Source organism: Cyrtonyx montezumae, unplaced genomic scaffold (assembly GCF_038088225.1).
Source record: "Cyrtonyx montezumae isolate F1298 unplaced genomic scaffold, pur_monq_1.0 scaffold_16, whole genome shotgun sequence".
NCBI classification, from domain to species: Eukaryota; Metazoa; Chordata; class Aves; order Galliformes; family Odontophoridae; genus Cyrtonyx; species Cyrtonyx montezumae.
The window spans coordinates 4,508,740-4,533,379 of NW_027071892.1; the positions used below are offsets into that span (position 1 = coordinate 4,508,740).

The 24,640-nt window shown below is 38.2% G+C and overlaps 1 protein-coding gene across 1 annotated transcript in view; it reads right to left on the bottom strand.

The window, feature by feature from the left end:
• Positions 1-1,090: 1,090 nt before the first annotated feature.
• The window catches only part of KATNIP (katanin interacting protein), a 54,508-nt gene continuing 30,958 nt past the window's right edge, over positions 1,091-24,640 (bottom strand). Inside the window, exons 14-25 of the mRNA XM_065732342.1 lie at positions 24,222-24,430; positions 21,870-21,945; positions 18,783-18,960; positions 16,559-16,724; positions 11,970-12,127; positions 11,710-11,774; positions 10,584-10,694; positions 9,287-9,426; positions 7,125-7,226; positions 6,326-6,483; positions 4,037-4,125; positions 1,091-2,202 (exon numbers count right to left, since the gene is read on the bottom strand). Coding sequence (XP_065588414.1) covers positions 2,147-2,202; positions 4,037-4,125; positions 6,326-6,483; positions 7,125-7,226; positions 9,287-9,426; positions 10,584-10,694; positions 11,710-11,774; positions 11,970-12,127; positions 16,559-16,724; positions 18,783-18,960; positions 21,870-21,945; positions 24,222-24,430 — 1,508 coding nt within the window. The 3' untranslated portion in view covers positions 1,091-2,146. The remainder of the gene's footprint in view (positions 2,203-4,036; positions 4,126-6,325; positions 6,484-7,124; positions 7,227-9,286; positions 9,427-10,583; positions 10,695-11,709; positions 11,775-11,969; positions 12,128-16,558; positions 16,725-18,782; positions 18,961-21,869; positions 21,946-24,221; positions 24,431-24,640) is intronic.

Sequence of the window (24,640 nt, forward strand, 5' to 3'; positions counted from 1 at the left end):
CATAACTTCACGACCAACTTCTCATGGAGCTCCCTTGGTTTCATCCTTCAAGATGAGGATGACTCTCCTGACTCAGTAGTACCAGAGCTTCCATGTATCACACGTGGTCTCCTACATGGCCTCCATCACTGCTTACTTTCCTGCTCACAGATGGGTGCTTTTCACCAGCAGAAATTAATTTCTACTGTGGACTGCACCATAAAAAGAAAGGCAGAAATTGGAAAACTGAAGTTGCAAGCCTTCCAAGGCATCCTTTGTTTCAGATTTCATTTCAGACTGCTTAAAATTCTGCTTTGAAGACCAAATATTATGCAGCATGACATTCATTTCCTCACAGATTATTCCTTTATCTTCTTCCCCTATGGGACAAACTCATTATTTCGATCTAACCCCTGGAAAGCAAGTAGGTAAAAAGTCAGCAGCTGTGGCTCAAATGTTTTTGAGTGGCCCAGAAATTGATGTGGGCTTAAAGTTTCATAATTCCTATTAAAGAATTCAACCAAGGCTCATGTTAACTGTCCTGTTTCTTTTGTCATGCTTTTGAAAATGTCAGAAGATGTGTTAATGCTGCTTGACAATTACTTTTGCTGGAATTCTGACAAGCCTTGACACTGGCTAACGTGCTTTGTGAGGATTTTCTTAATTGCATGCTTACTCCTCTTCCCTCCTTAGATGCTTCTCTGACAAAAATGTGCCTGGAACAAGATAAAATAAGTGAAAAATTGTCATTTTTTCCCTATTCACTATGAAAATGATTCTAGTAGTTGGAATACATAGGGTTGATTAGGACACCAAATATATTTGTTACAAAAAGTGCCATCACATCCCAGCCCAAGGGGAAGGCAAACACTGACATCTCCTACACTTCAGGGATGAATGAAGTACTTCTTAAACATTACACTACTTTCTACATATGACTTCCCAGGACCAAGGACTTCATCAGGCCTTGCCTTAGTTCTGTACATCAGCCCAGAGCAAACCCTTCTTTCAGCCACGGGCATTGCAGAGAACATTCCATAGCTTTTTTTTTTTTTTAATATTTCAAAGCAATTACAGGGAAGGAAGCACCAGTATTAGAAGATATCCACAAGTTTAATAACTACTAAAAATGCCATTATGGCCAAAAGGCACTTACATGCAGCCAGCTATTTATTGAAAACAAAGCTCTTAAGCAAGCTTTGTGAAAATGTTTTTTTATTCGTTTTTTTTTTAGCATGAGCACTTGTCATGCTAATAACAATACCAATTACTAAATTCTATAACAAATTGTATTTATATTATAAAGAAATCAACACCTATTTTACATACAGAAGTGTTTTGCATTTAGTATAAAATAAATTTTGTTGCTCCATCAGTACAGAGAAATTTAGGAAATGCGTTGCTATCTGGGGTCTTTACAGCTTAGCCACCAACAGCTAAGTGTTTTGTAAACAAATACACAAACTACTGCAGCTCCTGAGTAACTACAGCAAGTAGAGCAGCACATTTTGAATCTGTGTCAGGAGTTGCACTAGTATGTATCTTTCCTTCATGCATAAAAGTGTTTCAGAATGCTATCTGAAAATAATGAGTAAGGTCTAAATGTGAAAGGAAGAACATTCTATGAGACTTTATAGGAGATTTACAGTGTGTCACCAGGTACTTTCCAATGAAAATTCATCAATTTGCATAGCTACAAAGCCTGATGCACAATTATTTGGTTAGGACTTCTGGTTAAATATCCAGATATCCAGGGTACTCCATGTTTTAAAAATGCCATTCACTCCTTACCATCTGCTTGTTAAAATGCCTTTGTCATTTCTCAAAAGGGAAGGTACGTTGCTGGCAGCAGATCTGCTTGATGCAGCCCATGGGGTGGCCTCCTTGTTTGCAGAACCAAAGTTTACTCACTAAACCTCAGTAAACCGACTTTCTGATCTGTCATTGCAGATAATGGCAATAAAGAAACAGAAAACCAAATAATTCACACTTTAAATTTCATTATTGTAGGAAGTTTTCCCATAGCAAAGACAACTTCTCATAAGACAGGAGGTGGTTCAGCAGCAAGCATGGAGTAAACTCCATTTGGATGATACACATCTTGGAGAGCTAGATGACAAGTATCCAGGGCTGGATGTATTCAGGACTTTGCAGCCACAATCCCTTGTTATCTTTTCCTCCTCTGCAGCCCTTTTTCACACAGACAGGTTTTTGGACGCAAAGCTGTTAAGGAAAATTGAATGCTGTTTTAAAAATGTTCCGACATTAACAACAAAGTCACACACTAAAGCAAGGAAGAAACATTCTCATTTCTATTTCCATCCCAGAAAGGTTACACTTCTCAGTACCTACACTGACAGCAAGCAAGCAATGCCAAGTACTTCCTTGTGGAAGAAAAGATCTCAGAGTGCCAGACTGTGGGACAGCAAACAACTGAATCAGTGCGAGGAACTCTATGATCTCTTACTCCATCTTTCAGCATACACAGAGGAGAATTTACATGACATACACAAGTTTCTGTCCACAGCACAAGGGTTCAGAAAGATGGCAGAAGCTGAACCAGGTCACACAGGAGCCACTGATTGCTGCTCCATTTCAGACTAGAGCACTAACAATAGCTGTTTCTTGTGGTCCATCTTCTCCCCAACGTTTTATTATTTTACATGAACAGTCTGGCTTCAGAGACTGGGTGTATCATCACGGGTTTGGGATTACATTTAGGGACGGTATGAATACATAAAAAATAATGGATAATGAAGGATGAGGCAACGAGGGGAGGTATTAAAGCAAAATCTGAAAGCAGTGATGGCATAATTAATAACACCTTTCAACAGAGAGGATGGACTGACTCCAAAGAGACACAAAAAGATTTTTCCCCATGAAGACAACTCTGTGGAATCACTTTGCTGTGAGATCTCATCTGAACTCAATGTTGACTCTCCTCCTGATAGGAGTTTGGGCTAGAGACCTCCTGAGATCCACCTTCCAATTCCCAATCATTCTATCAGCCTGAGCTATTAGCCACTGCAGCTGACAGCAGTAAGTATTTGTTTGGGAGGTAATACTGGGTGAATATTAAAAAAAAAAAAAAAAAAAACAATCCTCAGCTGCAAACCTCACATTAAGAAGGGAGAGCTGACCCATCTTTGAGTGCCAAATGAAAGCTTTCTTTCCTAGATACAGGGCATGTCTGCACTGCAACTCGAGATGTCATTACAACAGGCATGGAAATGTGTAGGATACTTTTGATACAGCTAGTGCTAATGTATTAATATTCAAGCTATATTTGCACAGGTAATGGCATTTGAAATCCTTCTCCTACAGAAGTGTTATTAAAAGCCATCAAATAATTTCTGTAGCACTTTCCAGAGAAATTGTCATGCTTGGGGAAGAAAAACAATCATGAATATACCAGCTTGGCTGAGAATATGTAATGCAGTTAGGGAGCTATCCTGAGAAATTTACAGTGAATGACTGGGACATTTCAGACTATAAATATAGTCTATTATTTCTCCTTGGGAAAAAAATAAATAAATAGGCTGTCTTGTTAATTATCACTTGTAAGAGAAAAGACCAACAAGGCAGACAATAGGAGGAATAAAGTCCACAATATTTCATCCTAGTTCCATAAATTGTGATTTTGGATTTGCTCGAGGAGCAAGAAGCAGGTAATTCTGAGACACACACACACCCTCTCTAAAGCTGCTTAAAAGGCCAGTGGGGATGCAACAAGCCTATTACTCCAAAAGCTATCTTTGGACCTGTACAATCACACTAGCTGTCAATTGGTCTGAAGTCAGTTTCTTTACTCAGGACCTCTCTGTATGTCATGGCATAAGCTACAATGATAGGCCACATAAATCTTTGGTTTATATGATTCAGATTTAGATTCAGAATAATAATTCATCAGAGTACGATATTCCATGTTTGGAAGAACTAAGTTAAAAGAGAGGTTCAAATCTCCCTTCTTTTCCCACCTAGGTCTATAACAACGTTTATTATTCACTCTGCTTTTGTGGAACATGAGCAGAAGAAAACTGTAAAAGACAGAACTAACCTGGATCAGCCACAACCTGCTTCTTTTTGCTGTTGGTGACAATCTGATTTTCGTTCATCATTCGTACATCCTGATCTCCCACGTGATTGCTGAAAAGATTAAAATCAGCACAATAACCAAAATAATCATTTAGAAAAGTTACAAGAGTTATGGAAAAGGTTACCAAATAAGCTAGTCAGGTCAGGAGGCTAAATACATACTTACACATACACACACACACCCCTATGAGGCATATATATATATATATATATATATATATAGTTATGTAATGCTCCTATATGTTCAGCATTGGAACATAATATGAGACTATCTAAAAAGGAAAGGCATTCTGCATCTACCTGAAGTATTTTTGCCTGTCTAATGAGTGGTGTAGGTTGCAGCAGGCACATGTTCAAATATCAACATCATATTCACACTACAATTTCCTTGCCTGCCTACACAGTTTGAACCACATTAACCAAAGTGAGATTTTACAGTAGCTCTGTGCAAAGAGTCTAAAAGCCCTACCTGGAACCTCAAACTATTCTGCAATGTCGATACAGCAATTATTCATGAAAAATTTATGAACTAAACAAAATCTATTCACTGTGATGAGTTTTGTTTGCAGGACACAATTTTAATCATTTCTTTCTCAAAGAAATAATAAACTCAAAGTTAGACCAATTACAGAAGAGACTGTGAGCTGCACTGAAAGTTAAAGAAAATACTAATCAGATAAAACAAAAAGTTGTCTTATTTTTGCTTTTCTTTACAAATACTGCATGCAATAGGCTTCTGTGCTTGTAGAAAAATGCAACACCTCTCCAACTGACAGAGTGCAACAGAACCAGTACTGAAGCAAATCAGTACTAACATCACTGATGATAATACAAGAAGGTTCATGAAACGTTGAACAGTGATCCATGATAGAGAATAGGTCCGAGATAGAGGTACCAACATGCAAAAGTTCAAGAATATATTTTAAAAGTAGGGGGTTATCCAGCAGGTAGTAAGAGACGTGAATTCTACTGCCACAAAAACCCTGTCCTTCAGTGGGTTACAATGACACAGAAAGGGAATAGAAGACAGACTAAGACAGAACATTCCTGCACAGGAATTCTAGAAGAGAAATTTTTACAGATGCTGCAACACGTATGAATAAAAAAAAGATAGCTCCCAAACTAAACAAACAGATACATGCTGTATATGAGTATGTGCAAAGGAAGTCACAATACACAGAACTACAATTACAGCTGAGTTTCTCTGCTTCCAATAAAATAACTTCTCTTACAAAGACGTTACACTGAATAAAGTAGATGTTCATTCCTCCTTCTCCTTTCCGTCCCCCTGAAAATTTTCTCAAAGCTTGCATTTTCATTGCCATGAACTTTTTCCTCCAAATTTCACCATGACAACTCTTGTAAGAAATGTAAGTCTAACACAGTACTTCCAAACAGTAATAATCTACTTCAACATCTGACAGAACCAGTGGCCAACAGCCAATGCTTTGGAAAAGCATAGAAAAACCCTGTAAGCAACTGTGAATTTCTATTCTGAGTCAGGATAGCTTACATCCCTTCCATTTCTTTCTAAACTTTCTACTATTCATCTGAAGTAATTGTTTTGCATTTTTGAATGCAAAACTGCCACCTTTCTATCAAGTGCAGAATATGCAAGACATTCTATTTGTAACTGTGCAACATACAAAAGCAAGTGCTTATTTCAAGACTTCCATTCTTCAGTTTTTCCATCTCATTTAAAATATATTTGTCTTTCAATCTTTATTTTCCATGCTATGGACTATTTCTTAGGACCTATCAATCCTGATCTTCGGAACATATCTTTTAGACCATTTCCATCGTATTTTCTGAGACTGCCAACTTGGTGGCTTCAGTGGGTTAGTCCTAAGAACCAGACTCATTTTTCATTTAAAGGACTTTCTTTTCTTTTACATTTGATGCTTTATCATTAATTTTGGGGTTTTCCCCTCCCCCATATAATACTGAAATTTGTCAATGCTTCTCTAAGGAAAACTATCTTTCCTTTGTGTTTATTATTACAGTTTGACAAGAAAATACCTGAATATAAATATATTTATATATAAATATGAATCAATAATCTTAACAGTGTTAAAAAAATAGTTACAAATAAAGCTAGTACTTTTGTCCTAGCATTTAAAAAGCTGTCTGCCATTAAGTGAGGTTGAGTATACTTTAGAGGGGAATGCTTCATAGCAACATGCACGTTCCTGACATTGGTCACATGAAAATATTTTCCAAAAACACTTCCAGTCAAGATCTACTCACATACCTAATTACAGTTCTCTTCTGATGGCAAATCTTATCATCATCCGTAAAGAGAATAGTATGATAAGGAACCACTGGATCACAGGTGGGCAGGATGCCTGATGCTACATGGTTCACTATATCCAGAATCCCATTGTAGACGAGCAAGTCATCCACCAGAAGCTACAGATATTAAAGAAACAAAAAATAATTTAAAAAATCTAGGAATCAGGCACTAACAGTCCTCTCAGTCAAATAACTACAAATCATTTTGGACCGTTTCTTTCACAAGTCCCATCCTCACTTTAGCTTTTGTCCCCTAAAATTTCCATTTCTCTCCTCCGAGTTTGTCTTCTCACTGATGTTGCTAATGAAGTTTTCAAGTAGGTAATTACAAATGTATTCCATGCTTTAAGTAATTACCCTTCTATCAACTGAAGTGAGTCACTCAAATTCAGGAATTAGTGAATCTCACCTTACTTCAGCTGTCTAAAACTTAGGTTTTTAGTTTAAACTGGTGTTACAGACCTGCTCCACAGCCAGTGGAGAAAGGAAAGCATTATTCTATTTTAAGTCTAATATCCAATTAAAAAAAAAAATCTGAAAAACTGTTCTTCTCTAGGGCAAGAAACAAAGGAGTATAAAGGACTATGATTACTATGATTAGCACAGGTTAAACACTTTAACATTAAATGCAGGGTTAATGAAATGAATAGTACCCATTCAGATTATATAAAATCACACTTCAGTAGAGTGTGGAAGAAGGAGAGAAATCAGTGAGTCAATTCACCAAAAGATACAAAATGCATACAAAAATTACTTACACCAAATTCCTTCACACCTCTCTGAGGTGTTTTGGCATAATTCCACAACTTGATCATTGACACAGTAGTAGGCACATCAAAAATAACATACACTCTATTCACCTGTAAAAGAGAATTCATTTATATCTTAGAGGGTAAATCCCCCCAAGAAAGAAAAGAATCTCATATACATCTCATCACATTGGTCTGTGTTTGAAGAGACAGAGCTACAGGGCAAGTAACTAATGGTAAGGATTTCAGTTCAGCTATCGTTTCTGCTGATAATTCACAGATGTTGCTCTTCTCCAGAGCTGCCCTCTCAAACATATGTAGAAGTCAGCAGAGGATGATATCTGCATCTAAGCTTGTCATCTTGGACTGCTAACCAGTTAGGGGAGTAGAACAACACTCTTAATGAGTATTACACCAACAAAACACTTCAGCATGAGACAAGCTGGCACATAAATGGAATCTACCTTTTTATTTGCAACACTAACACTCCTCCTATATCCCCTGACAAAGCTCTACCAGAAATCCTGCAACTTCTGTGTGAGGCACACAAGCAGGCATGCAAAGACACTTGCCAAACAACTATTGCTTGAGATATTGCTGCTTCTATTTTTTTGTACTGAAGAAAGAGTGGCAGATGTGATCAATGGAACTGCTTGTATCTCTTCCTTCCCAGAAGAAAATCTGGGCTACGATGTCCCCATGACAATTGTCATAAATAATGAAAAATGTGATGGAAAAATCTATTCAAGCAAATAAATAAAATGACAATCAGTGACAGGGTGACAAAGAATCCTAACCACACTTACATTAGTAATAAATCTGCAAAAGACAAAAATACTTCAATACTTCAAGGAAAAGAAAGTCCATTATATACAACTTTCTTAAAGCCTTCAAAATTTTCTAGTGCAGCAGAGTTCACACAGCTTTCTAAGCACCTGGGGCATCTCAAAGCAGCCTGGCTTTGCAATGACACCATGGAAGATGGCAGAACTATGCTGATCTTGAAAAGTTATCACTTGTTACAGCTTCAGGACAGAAAGGGCCATGGGTCACTCATCCCTCCTACATATCACATACATTTGCCCTTTTAATGCTAATATCTTATCTACACTATATTGATGTCAGACTTGTCATGAAACAGTGCAGCAATTATTTTCTTTTTATTAAAATAACCTCTCTGAGAATGTTCTCATATAGACATTTAACATGCACTGAACATGAGAACTCAGCTGTCAAATCACCCATTCCTGATGTTTCAATGGATATCTCTGCATCCAGCCAACGTGCAGGATTCAAGAGGCTGAATGCAGACCACGGGAACCTCAAGCATTACATAGACCTTCCATTTTCTTACAAAACACAAATGGTCAGTAATCAAGTACAACTGAAATTTTAATCTTCACTATATCCAATGCATTGCAACATGAATTATTTTCAAAATTTACTTCCTTGCTCTTAGTAGTCTAATTAAGAGCTGTAACGTACACAGCAAGGATTTTCCCAACACAGTAAGCTGTAGAATATCACACCTCAGCTTTACATTTTGTCACTTTCAGAAATCAGTCTTCTAGGAAATGAAGACATCTTAATGATACCCAAAACACATTCATGAAAAATGCCCTCTCCAAAAATGAAGTCGAAACTCAGATGAGAGTTTATCTATTCATCCTGTTCAGATATTTGGTACCCAATATTTTAAATATGCTGCTTCTAAAAGGGCTCAATTATTTGGAGCCTTAGCTTACAAAATAATAAGTAGTCTCATCTAATTTATGAATTCAAATTCAAGAAAGGATAAAAAAAACTAACTAATGTTAAAAAGCATATTACCTTTTGTAAAAATCAAATTAAGATCTCAGTTCATTCCCACTCGACAGGTCTTTATCGCTCAACACACATATTAAACTTCTTTGTCAATAACTTTTTCATAAAAGTTCTTCTCCTATTGCACCATGGAGATATAAGGTTACAAAGCTGGGAAATCCACACCTATACTGCTGTGAGCTGTGCAGTGCAGTATAGAAAAAGCAGAATAAAGAGAACATCTTCCGACAGACAGTTTAGCACAGCTTGCTAAACTGACCTCACAATTATGTATTCTTTCCCTTTCCTTTACACTTCTAGCCATATCTGTACACGTCAGTAGAATGGGATGATAAGGGACAACATACCAAACCAGGAAGAAGTGGTGCAAGCCACATATGTCTGCCATCAGTTGTGTTATTTACTCTGTCAATGAGTTTGTCTGGAGTTCGGATATCTCCAGATACATCTTCTAAAATGTTGACACTATCTGGAAAAGCAGCAATATCTGAAAAAAGCTCAGTTTAAATAACTAAAAAGGACATTTCCAAAATACCATATGTAGAAGTTCCCACTTCTCTCAGATTCCATAAGTGTTCTCCAGTACACCAGTAAAAATTCTCCAAGTACTTTACTTAAGATAGCTGCTGAACTTGAGGGCACACTTTTAACTATCAGCATTTCATTTATTTTAAAGTCCACATTTATAACTTCATCAGTAAAATTCCTTTATCAGAAAGGAGCACCATCCAGAGAATTTTTTTTGTGCACTTGTGGAACTCTTGTGAAACATGTCTTAAGAAAAGCATCCCTGTAGACAGCAGTCCCCCTGCCTGACTAGGCTTTCCTCAAGTTCCAAAATGCTTGTGATAAAAGTTAACAGTCTAATAAGGCCTTCTATCATTTCTTCAAAAGGGGAAGATTAAGCCTTCTATTGAAAAGGCTTTCTAGATAACTAGATTTTTTCCATAAGGGAGCATTCCTTTAAAAATATACGTATGTCAAAGGCACGCATATAAATATGGATGAATGATATTGCCTTCAGAATTTTAAGTCCCTAGCAACACAGTTTGAGGGACAATAACTATCCCTTGTTTTGCTTTCTTAAAGGCTAAAGTCTGTAAGTACTTACAAAGAATTTAAGGAATGGCACAGAGATGATTCAGCAGCTTAAGAAAAGCTTGCTTCAGACTTGGTAGCTGAATTATCATGTTTAGTACTGCACTTAGACAGATGCGTGCTTTCTGGGATCCTGATATATCCAAGAGACACTGCTGTACAAGCAGAAACAGATGTCTATTCCAAACTTAGTGAATTATCTTTACCTGGCATATAAGCTAAGTTAATGATCCCCTGCTCCTAAAAACAAGGATCCGTTTCCAAATGTTTCTTTTCTTCATTACGCTCTCATCATGCACCACAAAACATACAAATAAAAATGTAACTCAGAAAAAAAGTCTTCTCTTTTTTTCATTGCAATCTCTATTAATTACACGAGGATCCCTTGAGACATACAGTTCACACAGCATCCATGCTTTTTATACTTAGTTTAGCTGATACAGAGGACTGAACTGGAATTCAATAACTGACTACTGTGAATCTTTCAAATGTGTCCCTCATTCCCTCTATTGGTTACCCATGAACACAATCAAATTCGAAGGATACTGTTTTCAGTTAGTAAGATCTGGTCTCCATGTTCATCGAACAGCTCCAAACCAGTCAAACCAATGTAGTATGGATCACCCCAACTTGTCAGAAGCTGAAACTGGAAAACAACTGAAAAGGAAGGAGCTATTAAGGAAAATTTGATACTGATATTCTATGAACAAATTACATTAGACAATTCTGTCATTTCTGTTACTGAGAGTACAAATGCAAAAATGAAGCTCTGCAGTTAAAACTAGACAGAACTCTCTGCACGTTGTTCATGTGTATTATGGTAATATAGCATCTTCAGTTGCCAACCTACCTCCCCATTATGCTACTGATTGATACCACAGCTCCTATCCAGAGCCTTTATTGCCTTCCTACATTTTCTGAATATTCCTTTGCTTGGTTTTGAATTACAAGAACAATATCTGGACAGAAAACATGTCCCTTAACTGAATGGCAGAAAAAATAAGAAGTATGCTGTTCATTTTTCTAGTAGAGCACCTATTTTTATCTCTTTTCCCCTACCCAGACACTGATTTTCATGAAACTGTCAGGAACTTATTAATGCTGAGATCTCATTGACTCCAAACGCGGTTAGGACAGCCTAATGGATTTGAGAGGGCTGACAGGCAGATGGATGGCATGACTAAGTACTATCGCAGAAGGCTGTGCTTATTTGGGGAAACACAAGATTAAAGAGCCAGAAACATTAAGAAAAATGGCAAAAATACTACACGATTCTAGTCAATACAATCTTAATAAACATGCAAAACGAGACAAGTTTCAAAGAACAGCACTGAGAACGTTCAAAGACGTGCAAAAATACAGATTATTACTAGCTTTGACAGGCTGGCAAGATACTGCACTAATGGGCTTCTAGCTCCAGCTTTCATGGACTCTAAAAGGCAGGAAAAAGTGCTACCTGAGACACTGACTACAGGTCACACCTTCATATATTTTCTTTTATTAATTTATTCTTAAACCATACTTACAAATGCCTTTCTCATCATATTCTTCAAATCTCATTAAGTTCTTACAGCACCAGAAGTTGTTGGATTCAGAGCTATTGGGACTCATAACTACATTATACAGAATACCTCAGTTATAAACTAAGCAAAAAAATGACAGAGCAGGATACAACCACATGGCATGAGTGGTGCTTCATAGTCCATGCTTGCTTGTTCCATTCTCTTTGAACCAGTCCTGCCAAAATAACCAGGACAAAATAGTTTACTCACAAACACACACCTTTCCCCTCCAGATCATGCAGCAGATTGCCCTCTGATCTCAATAAAACATTCTGTTTCATCCAGGTGTCTCATACAGATTTGGTTCAAAAGAGAGTACACACATTGAACAAATAAGAGTGGTTCAGACTGTAAAAATATCTTACTTTACCTCCTTTGTATCCTGTTAATCAGCTGAGGCTGCAGATAGTCAAGGAAGAGAATTTCTTGGGCAAAGTCGAAGTGGCAGTTGCCTGGCCCCTTGCGGATAAGAAAGCCCTCTGGAGGGGAGATGCTGTGACCATCCAGCATTACGTGGACTACCTTTGCCTTGTGTAAAACAAACAAATAAAAAGAAACCAACAACATGAATCCAATGCGACTGCATTCACTTCAGAGGCTGAAATAATTGTTCCAGTAATTTTGCTGTATTCAATTTCTATATAGCATAACACCCTTTGGCAAAAGGAAGCCTAAACCAGCAGAACCCAGTCTGCAACTCAGTGCAATGCATCACAGCTGACACTAGCTAATGGGATCGAGTGGCAGAGATTAGGATTTTGGGGGAAAAGTAAAAAAAAAATACAAAAAACGAAACAAGATTGGAAGAGCTCCTTCAATTACTGTACCCCCAGAGCTCTCAGTGAACTGAAGATTTGTGAGCTGCAGGAAAACACGTATCAAGAGACTAGAGACTCAGCTTTTAAGTCAGTGCATGTTGCAAAGGTGGTGTGAGGAGATGGTTAGCCACTCATCATCCACCTGAATGCAATGCTAGATCAGGCCTGACTGCTCAACCCTGGCTGAGGAGAGCACATAGCCTGGTAACCTCTAAAACAGGCCCTTTTTGTCTCTACAGCACTCATAGAAAGCCACTGTATTTCACCATTCTACTCATGTGTGTGGCAGGTGGCATTTGGACTTTTCCAGGATCATGCTAACTCATCTATCAAGCAGTGCTATATATAACCTAGGGGCATATGAATAAAGGAAAGGTACATCTACCATGGAAAAAGGATCCGCAGCCATGTCACAGAGGTGTGCACATCTGACAGAAACTCTGAAGATTAAACCAAATAATTCAGGCGTATGGGAACAGAAGATGAGGGAGTTCAGGCCCCTTCACCCTCCCCCATTAACATCATCTGGGGCTGTATGCATGATCACAGTCACATAATTCAATCATGCAGCAACAATTATCACTGCATCTTGCCCTAAGGTATGTGAAATACCATCTCACGTTAATCACAAGTATTGCACTGAGTATGTCACTAATTACTGCTTAAGAAGGAATAATACCTGGAAAATAGAACAGGATAGCCTTATAACTGGCTCTATGATTGCAGCCTGCTGATTAATGGACTGAATGAGAATGGATTCATTTAGCTAGCAAAGACAACTTAATTTAGTCTAAAGATAATGTGAGCCAGTTCTGCCATCTTTGGATTCTATACTTACTGATACATATTTGAGATTAGTCTTATATGGAAATATGTAGTTCTCATGACGTGTTATTAGTATTTTTATTAAAACATAAGCAATATTAACTTTCAGATGTCAATCTGAAAAGAACACTTCAGGTTTCCTATAAAGCCTGGTATTCACAACAGCTTTCATATTTCTGCAATTGACTATTGATTTTTTAATCAATTATCATATCAGTGAGTTGCATATGCAATAACCCAGCAGAAAATCTTACTGAAAAAGTTTGGTTGCTTTGAGTTTTTTGGGGGTCTTTTCTTTTTTTGTTTGTTTAGAAAAGCATTTCTCAACTTGAAAACTTCAGGTACTGAACTGTACGAGGTGCTCGCTTCACTTCCAGAGAGCATGAAGATAGAGTAGGAGTGCAAGCAGAAGGAAATAACTATTGCAGGTTTCATCCTTGATAAGCTTGGGAGCAAATAAAGGAAATACACTTTCTGTATAAGAAATTCTTCTGTGTGGTACTTTCCAGCCAAATCAAGCTGCCAGACTTGGGAGAGCCAGTGAAAAATCCATTGAAATATAGTTTAGTTTAGAGAACACGTATTGAATGGGAAGTCTGGAGACTTAGAGATGAAATCTTACCTATTACACCACAGCTGCTTATATTTATGTGCCCTTTACAGCCCTCATCTCTAAGTAATTTTCATCATCTGAGAAGGCACTCAACCATCACACATAGCATTTTACAAATCACATAACAAAGCTTTCATAAGGTAATTTTTCACAGCACTGGAAATAGCATACAAGCCTTCATTTTGACAGTTTACTGCCATTACCCTTTCATACTAAAGCTGTGAATAGAATCCACCAGTCTACAGCTGCCTAGCAAATCATTATATCTCATGTCCAGAGACCGTTCCTCAGAAGAACAGCAATACTTCAAAAACCAGATGCCATGATACCCTAGGTCTATGGTCTTAAGCCTCTTAACTGTGGCAAGCAGATATCCTGCATCCTCACTTTTTCAAGCGCTGTAATTTTATTCATTCTCTCACAGGATTGGAGCCATGAACTCCTTGTTTAAACTGTACCTACTAACTGCTGGGGGTTTGCTATCCGCACTTACAATTTATCAGACTCACCTCCTTTGCTATCTAGCAAAATAAACTGTAAAAATACACCTTTCTTGTCTTGCTTTGGCTCCAAAGATCAGATTCCACATTAAATAGCAAAATCCTTGAAATCTCTTAGCTCATTTAATAGCTGAGACACAAACACAATCAGAAACTTGATTTGGTTTGTAAATCCACATACAAACATTTCTCCCCTGTTCTGCCTTGGAAAAATTTGTTCTGATACTGGGAGAGCAAAATATTCCCCACCACTATTTGGTAGTTCTTCGTATAGCATTATGCACACAAACACAGAAAGGTTTAAATCAGAAGGAACTTCTGCATATCTCCAGTCGCAACTCCTGCTCAGAGCAGAGAAACCTGCAAAGTTAAATCAGGTTTTTCTGGGTCTCTCAAATTGAATCATCCCATCACTGCATGCTGCCCCAGTGCCCTATCATTCTCAAGGGGAAGAGCCCTTCCTTTATGCCCAATCATACAAACTAATAAAGTGATTTTACTAACAAAAACAAAAAAAAGACAATTATCCAGAGGTATGTTTATGTAGTAAACAACATGCTCCTGAACCCTCCCATGGGTCAAACACATTGGGTTACTACACTGTATTACAGAAATCAGCTGGTGTTGAAATGTCTAGAGGAGCTGTGGCTAAAATGAAAGAAGTCACACTCTGAACTTCTGTGAGTCTTTGGCCACTCTTTAGCATCCTGCAACACCCCGTGCTTCTGCTAAAAGAGGTCAAAGCTGAACTTCAGAGGGAACATCCATTTGCAGAATGTTCATACAAAAGCAATTTGTGGAAGGTAAATTCACACAGAAAAGTAGTTCCCTAATATTTGCTACTATCTTAGAATCACAGAACCCTTAGGGTTGGAAGGGGACCCTGAAGGCCATCTAGTCCAACTCCCCTGCAATGTACAGGTTGCCCAGGACCTGAACCAGCCTTGCCTTGAAAGTCTCCAGGGATGGGGCAACTGCATCACTGGGCAATCTGCTGCAGTGGCTTACCAACAGCACTGTAATTTTTTTTCCTTATACCCAACATAAATCTTCCCCCTCCCTTTGTGCTTGAAACCATTTTCCCTTGCTCAATCACCAAGGACCCTGCTAAAGAATCTGTCCTTTCCTGTAGATGCTGAAAGGCCGCTGTCAGCTCACCTCAGAGCCTTCTCTTCTCCAGGCTGAACAGCCCCTTGCAAAGTCTTAAGAATGTTCACACATAGGAACAATTTTCTTATCTACTAACAAAATTGAAGGAAACAATTTGGAAAAAAAAAGAGCAAGGAGGTATACTATGCAATTTTAGCTAAACTACATCAGACAAACAGTTTGAAGATATCAGCTTTCCAAAACAAACGTTAAGAGCCCCAGAGACTCTTGCTTCTTGCTAATTGATTAATGAGTTTAATAAAATTCATCCATGACAGCCAGCTATAACACTGCCATCATCAAATGCTTTCCATTCAATTGCCTGAGAAGCACGTAGATTTAAGGTATCAAACTCTAAAACAGTACAAACTTGAAAACTGAAAGCAGATTTGAAAATTGCACTGCATGCCCGCAGAGATAGAGGCTGTAGGCTGCACAGTACTCATTTAAAGAAGTCTCATTTCATTCCTTGTTTTATAAAGACTTACCACATCTCTATTAATCATATTACCAAATGTTACTAGTTAAGTGAATAGCTTGGTAGCATTTATAGTCAGTGTATTAAATATTTCAAGTGGGAGCCTTGAGAAAAGCAAGATGCTCAAAAATGAAAGGATCCCCACAGTCAGAGAAAACACAAGTTTACACACAGGCACTGCTTCCTTCAACTTATCTACAACAGATTGCTGTTGAAGTGCCCCCTGGTATATCACTCCTTGTGCTGCAGGAAATAAAGAATCATATGGGAGGCTTAAATACTGGATAGTGAGAGGATACCACTTTGGAATCATATATCTTGAAAATAATATGTGCTACTATGTGTCTCTTAGAAAAATCATCTGTGAAGTTTTCTTTAAACTGTCTCTGGCTTTTTTTCAATATTTGCTGTTTGCAGAGACAGAAATGCATTATACCTGCCACAAAACTCAGACTCAGACAATCTAGAAAGATTTATGGTGTTCCATTAAGGCAGCTATATTCATTTATCACAGTACCAATTTTCCAATGCACCGCTGTATATTTCTGCTGGCAGTGCTCCTTTTCTTTTACTTACCCCTCTATAGGTATCCTCTGGAGATTTATTATAGTTCCAGAAACGAAGCCCTGCAATACTTTCAGTTTTATCAAAATGGATTGTGAGTAGATGATTTTCTCCAAAAGAGAAAGGAATGAGCCACATATGGTCATCCTCAGCTGTAATATTTGTCCCATCTATTAACCTACAAGGAGAAAAATCCATTAGCGACAGAAAGGAAAAGCCTGCTTTTCTCATAAAAAAAAAAACTGGTGTTTTACTGGGCGTCAATTTTCTTCTTATTTCCACTTACCAATTCCATTATTAGATCTATGCGCATGCAGCTAAAAAACATATTAAACAAAAAGTAATACAGAACTGTTGAATTAAAGATGGGGTGGCTGGGGGGAACAACATTTCCTTTAGTTGGCTCTGTTGGAAGAAAAACAGAAAAATCCTCAGGTTTTCCCTGAGCAAACGAGCACCAAAAAGCTCATTTGGTATCTCTGTACCAAAATTACTAAAGGCAAAATTCTCAGTCCCAGACATTTTTAACTTATTAATATAGACCCATGCCTAAACTAGTTTTATCTGCCAGCTTGCAGCATGTTACTGTATTAATGCAGCTACATGGAGTCTGACAGAGATGGTGGCCAGATAGCACAGAGATGGAGCAGAGTTTGTTCACATCCTTCATCATGCTCTCTGTCAGGAACAACCCTTTTTTCCACCATTCTACAATATGATAATGTCTTCTAATAACAGTGCAGACTGCAGACTGACTGCATAAACTAGATCATAGGATCACCAAGGTTGGAAAAGGACCACCCAGTCCAACCATCCACCCATCACCAATAGTTCTCACTAAACCATGTCCCTCAGCACAACGTTCCTTGAACATGTCCAGGGTCAGTGACTCCACCACCTCCCCAGGCAGCTCATTCCAGTGCCTGACCACTCTTTCAGAGAGGTAGCATTTCCTAACGTCCAGCCTGAAATTCAGATAAATTCAATTCTATTATTTCCCCATTTTGGAATTCTGACTTTTACTACAAACTATGGTATACAAAAAATGAAGGGGAAGATGATCAAATTGCCCCACTGAATTACTTTTCCTACACTGCCCTGTATGTTTATTGTTTATTTCAAAGTGTAATAGAAGAATGAGCAGCAGATTTGGCAGTTTCTTAAAGAAATAGATATGAACAATGAGTCACAGAGGAATTGATTAGGGAGCCCATAAGAAAAAGACAAAAAGCTTGACTTAGATCTAAATGGTCAATAGTACACAGGACCCCATCCAAATGCCACAATCAAAGAGCACTGATGAGCTCGGCATGCTTACAGAAATATCAAGAGCCAAAAAAGAAAATAAGCCACTATGTCTTAGCCTCAAAAAGGCTCTTAAGTAAAAATGAAGTCTGTCAAAAAAAAAAAAAAAAAAAGAAAGCAAGCAGCAAAATAAAATCATTACATATAGCAGATAGAACATCAAGGATGTCATACTGAAAACAAATCTATCTCACTAAGGAATACATAAGAAAGAGCAAGGACTTAAAAATAAATAAAAAATAAAAAAGGAAGCCAGCCTGGCTTAGTGGCAGGATAAAGAAAGTTATTACAAGTCGTCTTTCACCAAAAGTCATGATCAAACAAACTACATCAATAGGATCATAAACTCTGGAAGGCTAAATGTATATGCACATGCCAAGAAAGAATATGTAGGCTTGCAAGCAAAAGGATCCATAAATAAAATCCAATAAACATATCAGGACCAGAAAGTCTGCCAGAAATTCTGTAGGATCAACAGATGACTTGGCTGCCAAAGGAGCACCAGAGAAGACTCACAAAGAAAAGCTAAATGAATTCTCTGCATCTGGATCCATCAAAGCTTCTCCAGACTCCACCACCACAGCCTTTTCATCATGGGGATCTCAGGAGTAGAGTTCTTTGATCTTGATCCCTACAGAAGAGATTTCCTGTACATTTCATAATTTGAGGAAGCGTATTTGCCAATGCACAAGACTTCATTAAAGCTATAAAAACAAAAGCTGCAGAACTAGAGAGAGCAGCACCTATACTCGCAATTCCCTATTACATTCTCACCCTTTGCTAACTTGAAATCTTTCCTTGCAATTACCCAAAAATGTTGCATAAACATCACTGCATATGCATAGACAGATGCTACAGAACACACATACACAAAAAACCATCTGCAGAAATGACTTGTAATTCTACTTATTCTACCTCTTTCACTACTTACTTTTCTAGTGTTCTAGAATCTCCGGTATACTCTGGAAGATCATTTAAGTCTCGAGGTGAAGCAGAAATCTGTTCGCTACTTATTTTTAATGCTTGACCATCCTTTCCTATAACTTCCAGTCCAGTCAGTCCAAGGTAATGAGGATCTCCCCACGTCATGGTAAAATTCAGCTGCAGGCCTATGTAAAAGAATATACATTCAATATACATATATACATATGTGCATGCTAGCTTAAAGTATGGGGCCAAGCCTCCAACACTGAGTAATCAGCATCAACTAGAAGACACTTCCACTGGTACAGAGCAGACAAACAAAGAAACAAAAAGTAGAACAACAATGCGAGACTGCTACTTAACAAATCCATATCTCATCAAACACTTTAAAAGCTGCTCTTCATGCCATGGGTTAATACAGCATACCTCACGAGGACATGGATAAAAGCACAGTGAAATGCTGTAGTGTTTACCTATATTGTCAGGAGGCAGAATGCTTCTCTTATCACTCCTAAGTAGCCAGTAACCTAGCAATTTGCTCTGAGTGGGGTCTGTCACTGCCATTAGCAGTGCTATTGGATCTACTTACTCTTCACTCTGTGACCTAGTAACGAACTAAGTCCAACTGCTCATACTCTGGCACAAACAACATCTCATAGTCTGTATCTGAACTCACTTCATTCAAGGATCAGACTCTATTAGCATTGGCCAGCCACATGACCTCACTGCCCTAAATAAAGCAAACAGAGTGAGGTAGATAATGCATTCATTCAACAGTTTCCTAGTGATCAGCTATTACACATTCATGGCTGCCTACTTGCTAGTTTGAATCTAAGCCAAAACTCCTTCCATTCTGTACTATGCATTGCCCAATCAATTACTATTTTCTATTACACAACTTTTAAATGAGCTAAATATTTGTTCTATACACTCTATGTATTCTATATACGTGCAGTTTCCAAGAATGAGCACCACATATATTCTGTTTAAATAACTGTGTATGCTGCATTTGGATAGTTCCAGGTCTGCTTGCCCACCTCCACATAACAGTGCAGTACCTGTCATAAATCTGTGTTAGACTTCCAGCAGGCTACTGACATCTTGTTCACTTGTAACTACACTGCTCCCAGTCAACCATGTTATCAAGTGTCACATTACTCAGATCACAGAGTGACAGTAATTCAATAACACATTTAAGCAGTGACATAACAGATTTTGAGATTATGCAGAAACAGAGAAAGACCTGCAAGCCTGAAGGCTGTTATCTTTTGCCATCTAGGTGTCTGTGTGGACTTATCTAAATTCAGTCTCTCATAAATCCCATGAGTAGATTCCTTAGAGAACACCAATTCATAGCTAAACTGAAAAAAAGAGATGTGGTTTACTATTGTATTTAATGCACTAACTTTGTGTCCAAACTGTACACATAAAAGCATTGTAATGGCACAGCACCACTGAAAAACTGTATTGTTGATTTCCTTGCATTTCCAGAAATAGAAAAGAAATACTGCTCTAACACAAAATTTTATCTTCAGGTCCACCTGTTTCACACTTTCCAAAAAATATAAAGAGCATACACAGATATGACAAGCAATAATCCAGTCTGATCAGGTTCCATAAAAACTCGGCACTGTAAATTTAAAATGTTTCATTTAATACATTAAATGTAGCCCAGTAAGAATCAAGTTGGACAATGTCTAATGAAGCACTGATAGCCATGATGCACTGTAAAACAAACAGCATTAGAGCTGTTAAGCCATCCAGCCCAATTACCTATAAATAGCAGTAGCAATTTACATGAGACTAAGTACACATAAATTCACTTGGGTGTTGAGATCTCTCTATATTTGCAAGGACACTAAGAAATAAATAGTTCTATTAACTGACAAACTTGGAACTATGGCTACATTGATATTAGCTACCGTTTCCAGGGCCATTTCTTACAGAAATGCACAAGAGTTCTCAGGTAAATATATGTAGATACATTTATTTTTTTTCCCCTTCCCCTCAAACAGACAGGGAAAAGATAGGATCAAGCAGCTATCCATACAGGGATAGCATTCACATTCTGAATTGCACATAGGCAAATTCTACATAGGCCAGTGAAGAGTGGAAGGGACCTCTGTAGGTCTAACTCCTGTCCATTACATAGGTCTCTCAGGAGCTCATCCAGCTGAGGCGTGAACGTCTCCAGGCCAGCACACATCAAAAACTCCATCAATCCCTTTGTCAGACTGCCCTCAGGGTGAAAAGGAAGCCTCCATCAGCCACAGATAGGTTCTTTCTCAAGAACTCAGTGGGAATTTAGGACCTTTTTGGTAGAGACAAGTCAGCCCAATCAGCTAACAGTTAACAATATCTTGTTAGTATGAGAGCGTGCATCTGCTGAGCTCTGAATTGCATCCTCACTACCTTCTTCACCCACTCAGAGAAATGGGAGGAGGAAAAGGCATCTAAAGTTCACTAATATAAACTGATGATAGACACATCCACAACATTTATAGATGGATATACTTCATAGACTATAGGAATAGTCCATACGTAGCTTGAATAACAGTATTGTGCTTTATATGCTGTGCCCAAGAAGCCAATTCCTCCCCCGCTGGATCAAAAGACCAGGAACTGGTACTTCTGGGCCACTCAGAGGTCCTCTGGAAAATAATCTGAAGTCCCAGAATGTTGGTTTTTTTGCACAGTATAAACAAACCAGGTCCTTTCAGTACACATGCAACAGTCTGGTTTAGTTTTACTCTGGGGTTTCTATTGTCAATCTGATCTGATAAAATCAGTCCTTCTAAATAAATATGTAAAATTGGAAGAGCATTACTTGGTAACGGACACAATCACAAATCTCATTCAAGGACTAGGCAAATGGCTGGTGTTATCTTCTAGAGTCAACTCCATCTGTTACAATATAGTGTTCTACATTCCACAGTTGAAAAACCCTTCTGCCTTAAATACTCAATTACTCTTCTTTATTCCAGATCTGACATCTGCCACAAAGATCAGTGCAGCTGATAAATCAGATCCTCCCTGATAACATTAGTGGGGGTAGGGAGCAGCGTATGCAAAAAGTGGAAAAGAACAAACTTACACTTTCCAGTAAATATTCCTGGCTCCTTTGGTGTACAAGCAGAGTGAGAATCTAGCAGAACTTCCTGCTTTTGAACCTAAAAAAAAAAAGAGGTGCAATGAACATGCAGATCATATACATTTTATAGACATATTGTCTATAAAATATTTTTTTGTTTGTTCCAGTGAGATTTTTTGTTAGTGGAGATAGGAATGTTAAATAGGAGCCTCCTTAATGTGGGCTGATTTTTCTTGGAGAGACCGAACTTTTTAAGTCACTGATCCCTACCTGCAGACTGCCATTAGCAAATGATGACATGTGGTGTTTTTAATATGCTGCAATTATGTCACAGAGACAAGAACTGCAGATAGAAGTTAAGCCCTCACAGTGTCGTCACAATTTCATTCTCTCAAAGAAAAACACATACTGCAACACACAAGCCACAAAAGATGGAAAGACAAAACAACTCTAGTGCTGAGGGTACCTTCTCACAAAACATCAAGTCCATCTTTGATGTCTCATGCCTTTTTCTCAGAAAAACTTTCAAAAGACCTAACTGAGAATTAGAATTTCAAACTCCACTGAATATCAAAATCCATGGACTCAGAAAAGTTACTGGTTTCCTTGAGTCTTCTCTTGTGGTCCATAAAAGGTGGCTTACCACATATTTTCTCCCCATTCCTTGTTTCTTGGCCACTCAGCTCCTTCCATTCCGTTAGTATCAACTATCTTTTCTGTCAGGTTTGGTCTAATTTTCTACTGTTTCAACACTCCTTGTGAACACTGACTTACCTATGTACTTAGACCCTTACAGTGGGGGAGTTACTGGATAAGAAATAAAAAGTAGAAATCATTACCAAGCTCCTACACCTGACCATTCTGAAATCATTCCCTTGGATGAAATCACAGGTAAGAAGAAGAAAGACAGATGACCACGGATAATACCGACAACAACGTAAGATGCTTTACTAAGAGCTGAAGTCAGTATTGTAAAACACTTTCTCGCCCATTGGTGGGGAAGGCAAATCATCTAGTAGATTCATATCATTTTGATAGCATACATATCCAGCTACAAGATCTTGATGGTCCTAGCATATACTGAATGACAGAGAGATCAGTGGTTCATTTGCAATAGGTATTGCCACTGCACTGCTGACACAGCACGCTTCGGAGTTAGAAAAGGAGTAAGAAAAGCATCACAGATGGACAACAACAACAACAGAGGCAGAGGCTCTAAGTAAGGGTCAGGGAGTCCAGGCCTAAGCTTCTGTAGTGAAAGAGGTCCTGGGTAAATGCTAACGATGCAATCAATAAAAGAAAGGTGAACCTCAATTTGTGTTCATGAAATCCTGCATTAATTACACCGAGTGTCCAAACAGTTGTTGCAAGTGAAGATGGAAATGGATTTGTTGGTGCCACTGGAGGAGTCAAAGAGAGTCACTGACTGGTGACAGCAAGATCAAATTCTAGTGTCAGAGCATTCCCCTATGTCATGTAAGCCACCAGAATAGGTCAAGATAGAACACGCAGGCCTGAAAACATCACAAGGCTCATTAGGAACCATGTTAGCAGTACTTTAGCTGAGCCAACTACAACTGTGATTCAGTTTTCAATCTCCTCACCATTGTACAAGGGTGCCCCACTGATAAAGATGTCCTCATTGAAGAAAAAACAGTGCTTATCAGCATTCTAAGATGATAGAAAGCAGTTCAAAGACTATGCCATACCATTTAGGCAGAAAATCAAGCGATGAGCCTGTTGCTCAGTCACTGGGCCATTGAGCTGAAGCGAAGCCAGACCACAGCACATGAAAAATACAACCCACCTCCAGCAGTAAAATACCTACTCTATAGAATAGCAGGGAACACCTTTATGCTGCAAAAGGGATAGATTTGTGAAGATGCTAGTTAGAAAAGAACAGAGGAAAAAATAAAGAACAACTTGAGAAGACATTAAATGACATTATGCTAGATCCTATCCACCCCAGGTGTTTTATTTGAGAAGAAAGAAATAAGCAAGTACATACTCTATGTGGAAAGAGGGAAAAAAATATTTGGAATGATGGGGAACAGAGCTACTCATTACATGAATAAAGGTAAATCCCTGTACTCTCTGCTCAAGAAGAAAATAAATACAGTCCTGTAGAGCCTCCCCAGTAGTCTCATTAACCAGAGAGAGCAAACAGCAGAAGAACTTCTAGGCTTAAAAAAATCCCATGAATTACTGAGCTTATGAAAAAAAATCTTCAAAATACAGATTGCTTTATTAATTCTTCTACAGAGTTTTACAACATCACAAAAATCAGCTACTCCTATTTCCATGCCATATTTCAGAAAGATATATTTATAAGAGTCTGAATGTAGATATCCCTACCTGTTGATCCTCTGTTCTTAACCCTGCTTGTGTAAAAGGTCTTTCATCTCCGTCCCCATCCGCAGTTGCTGGCCTCTTTAGCTCTTCTTCATATCTCAGAGAGCCAGTACTATCCATTTCTCCATCATATGTCTCATCATAGTAGTATACAGCTTCAAGAATATCATCATCAGTACTGAACAGTATAGTATCCCCAAAGTGCTCTGGAGCTAAAGGCAACATATAGAATTAAGTTGAAAAGCCGTACAAAAGAATATTTAGAGTGTTAAAAATGTTATTCAGTCCTTTTTTAATCTACAGCACTGTTTAAAGATAACATATGGGAATAGGTACTGACTACTGATACAATTATGTTCAATTTCAATCTTAATTGCCTAGCAGACCCCGAAGACCCAAGTCACATTTCAAGTACGTATAAA